Source organism: Hipposideros armiger, unplaced genomic scaffold (genome assembly GCF_001890085.2).
Source record: "Hipposideros armiger isolate ML-2016 unplaced genomic scaffold, ASM189008v1 scaffold_917, whole genome shotgun sequence".
NCBI classification, from domain to species: Eukaryota; Metazoa; Chordata; class Mammalia; order Chiroptera; family Hipposideridae; genus Hipposideros; species Hipposideros armiger.
In genome coordinates this window covers 575,001-582,926 of record NW_017732267.1, presented here as the reverse complement: position 1 = coordinate 582,926, position 7,926 = coordinate 575,001, and the positions used below count along the sequence as shown (strand labels likewise).

At 42.1% G+C, this 7,926-nt stretch overlaps 1 protein-coding gene across 3 annotated transcripts; it reads right to left on the bottom strand.

Annotated features, from left to right (window-relative positions):
* Positions 1–1,719: 1,719 nt before the first annotated feature.
* MBL2 (mannose binding lectin 2) lies at positions 1,720–6,879 on the bottom strand. Of its 3 annotated transcripts, none has more exons than XM_019630459.1 (7): positions 6,752–6,879; positions 6,293–6,385; positions 5,756–5,807; positions 5,476–5,668; positions 4,961–5,077; positions 3,413–3,481; positions 1,720–2,602 (listed from the first exon to the last, which is right to left on the bottom strand). In XM_019630459.1, the coding sequence occupies exons 3-7, from the start codon at positions 5,792–5,794 to the stop codon at positions 2,229–2,231; spliced, it is 792 nt and encodes a 263-aa protein (XP_019486004.1). In that variant the 5' UTR covers positions 5,795–5,807; positions 6,293–6,385; positions 6,752–6,879; the 3' UTR covers positions 1,720–2,228. The 3 variants fall into 3 exon arrangements, with proteins under 3 accessions (XP_019486004.1, XP_019486005.1, XP_019486006.1); XM_019630460.1 differs by having other exon boundaries at positions 6,766–6,879; XM_019630461.1 differs by lacking the exon at positions 5,756–5,807 and having other exon boundaries at positions 6,752–6,871.
* Positions 6,880–7,926: the final 1,047 nt, after the last annotated feature.

Here is a 7,926-nt window from a genome sequence, read left to right as displayed (position 1 = left end):
AGTGTCACTGGCCCTCATATGTGGGATCCGAACCGGGGCCCTCTGGCATCCCAAGCGAGTTCTTAACCATCGCGCCACTCGGCCGGCCCAAAGATTTCTTAAACAGCACAAAATAGTGCTAAATATGAAGGGAAATATTGATAAATAGGACTTTGTTAAAATTAAGAACTTTTGTTTATCAAAAGTCAATACTGGGAACAAGTCACAAACTTGAAAAGCATTTGTGATACATGTAAATGAAAAGGACTCATATTTAGAATATAAAAATAACTTACAAATCGATAAAAATGATGCTGGCTACTTAATTTAAACGAAATAGAAAAGACTTGAATAGGCACTTCACCAAAGAAAATACCCAAGTACCCACTAAGCATATGAAAAAGTATTCAACATTACTACATGTCAGGGAAACAAAGAGTAAAGCCGTGGTGAAATATTATTTTATACCCACAAGAATGGACAAAATTAAAAGGACTAAAAAATATCCTCTATTTCCATCCATATGTTGTAAATATTTTTTATTGGGCCAGTTGAACTCATGTCTTGTTAGGGAGACCACTTCATAGTTGGTGTAGAGGCCTGACCACCGCACAGTATATCTGAAGCTGATGTTGAATAATATTGTATGTCAACTATAATTATATATACATATAGTCACAGGAGGTGGAGTAGAGTGTGGGAATGGAGTCAATGGAATTGTAATAGATAAGTATGATATTGGGGGTGGGAGGGCAGTGGATGGGGGAGGAGGGTTGTTACATTGTGAGGGGTGAAAAGCATAACTATTGCATTGTTCTGTACACCTGAAACTAATAATAAAATTTTTTTTAAAAAGGACTAAAAAATATCAACTCTTTACAAGTAGGTACAGCAACTAGAACTGACACACATTGCTAGTGGGAGTGTAAACTCACATGATCACTTTGGAAAGCTAAACACATACTTACTGTATGATCCACAAATTCTAGCCCTGGATAGATGACCAAGAGAAATTAGTGCATAAGTCTACCAAATGACAACTGCAGAAATTTTCATGAGATATTTTCTTAATGGTCAAAAATTGGAAGCAGTCCAATGGTCTATTAACAACAGAGTGGATAAACTGAGATGTATTTATATACTGGGCCCTTACAAGGCAGTGAAAATGAAACATATTGCTACATGTAACAACATGAATGAATCTCAAAGGCTTAATTTTGGATGAAAAAGGCAAGACATAAAACAGTGTGTATGTATGTATGTATGTATGATTCTGTCTATAGGAAGTTCATAAATAGACAAAATTAATGTATGGTAATAGAGGTTGGAATAGTATTTGCCTTGGGAATATCAACTAGGAGGTGTTATGATGGGGCTTCTAGGAAGCTAGAAACATCCTGCATCTTGATCTAATGAGTCAGCAAGCTTTTGAGATGGCACGTACCCAAAGAGCCACATGTGGCTTGCGAACCGCAGTTTGCCGACCCCTGGTCTAGAAGGTGGTTACATGTGTGCATACGAGAATTGTACATATGTGAAAATCCGTTAATCAGTTCACTTGAGATTTATGTTCTTTACATAGTTTAGTATTTCATTTATAAATAAAATATAGTTCATAGAGGAAGCAACAAAACAGATCCTCATAATACCTGAGACAAGCCGAAAAGCTATGGGTAGGCTAAGGGATGTCAGTGAAGCCCTCTACCCGTAGAGAAAGGAAGGCTCAACAGAACACAGGTGTTTATAGTAATTGGGAAAAAGAAATCCATTTTATTTTTAAACCTTAGCAAATTAACATTACTCAAACAAAAGTGCATAACCTAGTTAAACTATATAAATTATACTAATGTTACATAAATTACTTGGATACCATAGATAATATAAGATACATAATATACATAGGGTCTGATTCACAGTAAACATTAAATATATATTATCAGTACTACTACTATTGTTGCTACTAGTTACTACTGCTGATACGATTTGGTGGTAGTTGCTGTTAGTGATTATTATCAGTGACTGGGTCTGAACCAGAAACTTTCATTGTACCCCTGTCAGTTTCTTCTCAATTCTCACGTTCCACATCTAATCATTCAATCTATTCTCATTGCCTCTGATTCTCCACAAAGGGCAAAATCAATACTGGCTATGGGAAAATGGATACAGATTTATCTTTCAAAGCAGACTGTGGGCCTGAGATGAGGTAAAGGGACGGGGCGTAGGGGTGTGGGGCTGAGGGACATGCCCCCTCAGACAGGGAACTCGCACACTGCAAAAGAGGAGGATGAGCAGGACACGTCATTCCACTTGCCACCTCTCAGGATAATCACACAGTCTTCCCCAGAGTCAGCATTGTTGGGCTCATTACTGTTCCAATTTTGGTAGGTCACAGGCCTTCCCATCAGATCCACAAAATGGCCTTCAGTCTCCACATCGGTGATGCCCAGGAAGGCCCCTCCCGCGGCCATATTTTGGATGGCCTTGTTCTCACGCTCATCCAGGGGCGTCGCCACAGAGCCCTGGACCTCGGCGCACAGAGCTTTCACTTCGGCAAAGGGCATCAGTTTACCACTGGCCAAGAATAACTTCTTCCCAACTTGTTTCCCCTGAGAGAAGATGAACCCTAAAATGGGAAAATATGGGTGACACTGGCTTGTCTTTAAGTCCAGCCCGAGGTATTTTTCTGAATAAAGGCTTCTAGACTAGAATTGCCACATGAAATATAGTATGTCCAATTCAATTTGAATTTCAGGTAAACTTTTTTTTTTTTTTTTGTAAGTATTGCCATGCAGTTTTGAGCCATGCAATTTTGGGCACATACTTATACTGGGGGAAAAAAAAATGCTTACCTAAAATTCATATGTAAATGAGTATCCTGTTTTTTGTTTGTTTGTTTTAATTTGTTAAATCTGGCAAACCTAATCTGAAGAGACAGACTGGCACAAAGGCCTTTGTCCTTTTGGATTAGAGCTCTGAAGATATATAATCTGTAATTCTGAATTTTACCCCAGTATTAATTTGAGAATAAACAGAAATATCTGAGACTGTTGCCCCAGGCCAGGAGGGCAAAGGAGGAACAGGTTAGGCCCATTGTCAGGTCTCAACACCAGCATAATAACGGGCAAGCGTCGTGGGCCCCTTTTTCATTGACACATATGCACACTGATAGGAAAGACTATAGGACTCAGGTCTCTGGAGTCAGACTGATTTCCATTCATAAACTGCACCCCGCCACTCAGCTCGGTGCGTTGAGCAAGTAATGCAATCTCTCTTTGCCTCCATTTCTACCAACAAGTTGTGAGGAGTTCATGAGATCAGAATATAAGAAACGACTATCCAGGTGCTAGATGATGATATGTATTTCATAAATATGTGTTGCCTTCCACCTTCCCAAACTTCAAGCTGCCTGAGAAGTAAGAGAGGGAAGGCTTACATTTTTTTATACGGTCCAACTCTGATCGCAGATCTTCTCTTTCTGAAGCAGCCAGGTCACTATCGCACACTAAGAAATTCAAACAAAGCGAAAAGAGCATTGTTGAGAAGGGTTTTCAGAACTATTAATACAAGCAGGTAGGGTATCTTTATAAAAAAAATAATAATTTCCTTTACATTGATATTTGCTCTTTGAAGGAAAATTAAACATTATATATGTGTATATATATATGTGTCTATATATGTTTACATATACACATATATAGACATATATAGACATATATAGATATATAGCTATATGGAGAGAGAGAGAAAGGAAAAATATTTCTATTTGTATCCATCCTCTAACATCATTCTTCACCTGTTGAGTATATCTACAGACACTTTATGCATACATACGTACCCACATGCAAATGCGTGCACATGCACTCCCTAATGACCTAGCATGATAGCATTCCATACGCCAAGCTATTTACTAACTGTTGTTTTTCCCAAATAAACAGCTCTATTATTTGAAAAAAATAATAATCTCTTAGGAAATTATTATGTGATGGTGAATATCAACTAAAAAGATTACAGGGTTTTTGTTTTTAAGGAGGTTTGTTTTTGTTGCTTTTGCATTTTGTTTTCCCCACAGTTTGTTATATTAGTCAACACACCAAGATTTTTGTGAATTGCCCATTATTTAAGTGTGTATATGGGGTTGGGGACAAGGCAAACCATGTGTAATAGATAGCAAAAATGGCTTCAATGTGGGGCATCTTCTCTCATTAAGAAATCAAGCCTATTTCCCCACTCCTTGAATCTGGGATGGCCTTGTGGCTTGCTTTGACCAATAGAATGTGACAGAGACAATAATGTACATGATCTAAGCCTTCAGAAGGTCTGAAAGCTTCTATTGTTTCTACTCTTGGGAATCTTGTGATCACCTCTATGTGAAGAAGCCCAGACTAGCTTGCTGGAGGATGAGGGACCTGTGGTTCAATTACCTACATCACTCCACCTGATAATTAAACAACAGCAAGACATGTAAGTGAGGCCATTGGTCATCAGTTGACCACAGACGCATGAGTGAGTCCAGCACAGACCAACAGAAAAATCACTTGCTGGATCCACAGAATTGGTATTTAAATAAATGGCTGTGTTTTTTTGTATGTTTGTTCCCCATGAAGTAAAAGATAACTGCCATACCATGTATATACTGCTGTTGTGAAAATAGACATAACAGGCCCGACGTGTAAATGGTCTATTTTCTCCCTTTTGGACCACAGCCTCACATTGTTTCAGCTAAAGGGGAGTCAGGGCCCAGCTCCTCCTGGAGGTGCCTGGTGAAGGAGTGGCCCCGAAGGGTCTATAAGACTGGATGCAGGCACGGGTGGGGATCCTCTGAGGCGCTAAGTAATCTAAAAAGAGCTGAGTGTGCTGGGTCAGAAAGCAGAGTTGAGCGTCTTCCCATGGCAGCAGGAGAAGGGACCTCTCCCATCTGGTCCCCAAAGTCCCAGGATTCAGGGTGTCCTTAACCTAGACCTTGCTGAGGTAAGCTCCTTACCTGGACATGTCCCAGGGTCTCCTTTTTGGCCTGCTATTCCTGGCGACCCAGGAAACCCGTGGATTCCTTGAGGCCCCGACTTTCCAGGAGGGCCCTGTAAGCCTCTGAGCCCTTGGCCTGTTGGAAGACAAAGGGAATATAAGTCGATATCTGTGATTTTGCTCCATTTCTCCATGAGTTTGATGCCTAGACCCTTCCCAGGAGAAAGGAGACAGTAACCCAGGACCAGTTTTTCTAAGCCACTGCTTCTAATGACCCAGAGAAGAAAATCCTCCTATGTCCCATGGGGTGGCCTGCCTTGAGGGCTCACTCCTAAGCAGGTAGGATAACCATGTATCACCAAGTCCTATGTGGAAGTCTGGGATGCTAGAGAGTCAGAGCTATAACTGTTGTGAATTATAATATGTAGACGAGAGAAATACAACCTGCATACATAGGGCACTACTCTCCTCACATCCCCAGGCAGTTTTGTCTGGATGGCCAAGAGTCACAGAGATAGAACAGCCCAAGCTGACCTGGCTCTCCCTTTTCTCCCTTGGCACCATCACGCCCGTCTTTGCCTGGGAAGCCGTTGATGCCTGGAGAACCGCAGGTGATCACAGGGCAGGTCTTTGGGAGGTTGTCATAGGGTTCTGTTTCTGAGCAAGATGCTGTCACCACACTCAGGAGAAGGACAGAAAGCGATGGAAACAGAGACATGGTCCTCACCTTGGTGTGCGGAAAGTCAAGGAAGATTCTCTCAGCTCGTTCAGCTAATCAACACGTATTTACCAAACATTTCATCTGTCCTATTACCTGTACTGAGCAGAGGTGATGTAGAGATGGGTCAACCATTCCTTCCTCCTTACTGGGGATTTGGAAAAGTAAATCATCTGATACTGTGTGATTAATATTTTAACAAAGGTAGGTGCAACGACATGCAGTGGGGACCCTAGGGAGGGGGGTCACGAGCGCCCATACCTCTGGTATTACGACTAGAGGTCACGAGCATACTTCCCATGTCATTTGTGAGAGCAAAGGGACCTACACATTTCCATCACATTCATGTCTGTTAGCTTAGGGAGTGGAAGTGAATACAGACCCAGGAGCCTGTAGGAGCTCCTTCTCTCCCCACTCCTGCCCTTGGTCCCATCTGTCACCCACATCCCATCCTCATATCTGGGCAGACCAGTGTCCTCCAGGGCCCATTAACCAACACTGACTCAGTGGCAGGCAGTGAGCTGCAGACTGGTGACCCAGAGAGGAAGAGTCACTATTAGTCATGAGCCCAGCCCAGAATTAACATGAGTTTGCTTCATCTGAGGTTTTATTTCCCATGCAAGAGAGACTTACCTGGGGTAGGATTTTCTCTGGAAACCTCTCACTACCTTGTCCCTAGCAAGGTGCCAGATCACGCTCCAGATCCTGGAAGGACTTTCTCGTGTTCTGTGAGTGAAAAACCCTGGCAATTAGACCACCTTCCTGACTGTCCTGACCGTTTCTCAATTTTAGTATTTCATCTGCCTTTGCAAAGCTGTCTCTCAAAGCTGCCCTTCCTCAGGAAACCTTGGTAGCCCAGCTTTGTGGCTCTAATCCTTCATGGCTCTCTTTGAAAATGAAGGCAGTCTCATTTTCAAATGGCCAGGTAAATCCAGGAAAGTCACAGGTGCCCCAACATAAGCAGAGAAAGAGACACACCCTGCATGGCTTCTGCCTGCCCTCTCCCCACCTCCACCCCACCAGAAAACTTCCTCTAGTCCTCCAAGTTCAAGTCAAGCCCCTAGACAAATCCAGTACTCCAGATCCATTTACCAGAAAGGGCTTACTGGGGCTTCTGCAGAGCAAGGATGCAGAGATGAGGAAGCTGGCCCTCTGGCCAGGGGCTCCGGCAGTTGCCTCGGGGTGAGGAAGGAGGCTGGACTTGGCAACTACAAGGCCCAATCACCTGCTACACTGGGGCAGTGCGGTCTTGGCTTTCAATCCCAGATTAATAAACAACTCTTCTTAGGATCGCACTAAACTCTTCTTAGCATTTCTATAAACAACTTTGCTTAGGGCTGCACTAAACTCTTCATAGCATTTCCCAGGGGCTTCTGGTACTTTATTCAGCAGCTGTTTGCTTTAATATTATACCATTTCTCCTGCAAATTGCTGTCCTTTTTGGCAGTTCTCATTGCCAAGGCAACCATAAGTAGGTTCATGTGATACGTCATTGTTTCCAGTAGAGAAACATAAAGATACCCAGGAATGCACCTGCATGTTTGTGCATGCCAACTGTACACACAGACACGTGCATGTGCATGTGCACACACACACACACGCATCCACAAAAGCACAGCAGACCCCTTGCTGCCTTTAACACACCAAGACCACTCCTGCCTCAGGCTCTCCACTTGACATTCTTCTAGCTTGGACATCCCCTCCACTGTGTCACTGGCTGGCTCTTTCTCTTCTGTTCCAGTATTCCTGTTTCAAAGAAACCTGTCTTCATCAGTCCCACCCAGCCATCCTCTATTCGCTAAGCTTGCTTTATTTTCTTTCATATTATTTATACTTCATGGTATTATATTCTAGCTATTTACTTTACTTTTTAACCTTGTTATCGTGGTAAAATATGCATAGCATAATATTTACCATTTTGACATTAGTAGGTGTACAATTCAGCACCATTCACTACATTCACATTGTTGTGTAACCATGACCACCATCCATCTCCAGAGCGTTTTCATCATCTCTAACTGAAATCCTGTGCCTATTAAACAATTTCTAGTTCCCACCACTACCCCCAGCCTCTGGTTACTACTGTTCTACCTTTTGTCTTTATAAATTTGACTACTCTAGGTACTTATGTTAGTGGAATCATACTATATTTCTCTTTTTGTGACTGGCTTATTTATTACAGAATAATGTCTTTAGGATTCATCCTTGTTGCAGAATGTATCAGAATTTCCTTCCTTTTTAATAACTTTTTTTTTTTTTTTTTTAGC

What these genes read in the sequence shown, in the direction of transcription:
- MBL2 (XM_019630459.1), bottom strand. Translation starts at nt 5,794, where the DNA reads ATGGTTGACCCATCTCTACATCACCTCTGCTCAGTACAG. An exon ending in ATCACCTCTGCTCAGTACAG is followed by an intron (nt 5,669 to 5,755) that starts GTAATAGGACAG and finishes CCGCACACCAAG; the next exon opens with GTGAGGACCATGTCTCTGTT. An exon ending in GGGAGAAAAGGGAGAGCCAG is followed by an intron (nt 5,078 to 5,475) that starts GTCAGCTTGGGC and finishes GTCTTCCAACAG; the next exon opens with GCCAAGGGCTCAGAGGCTTA.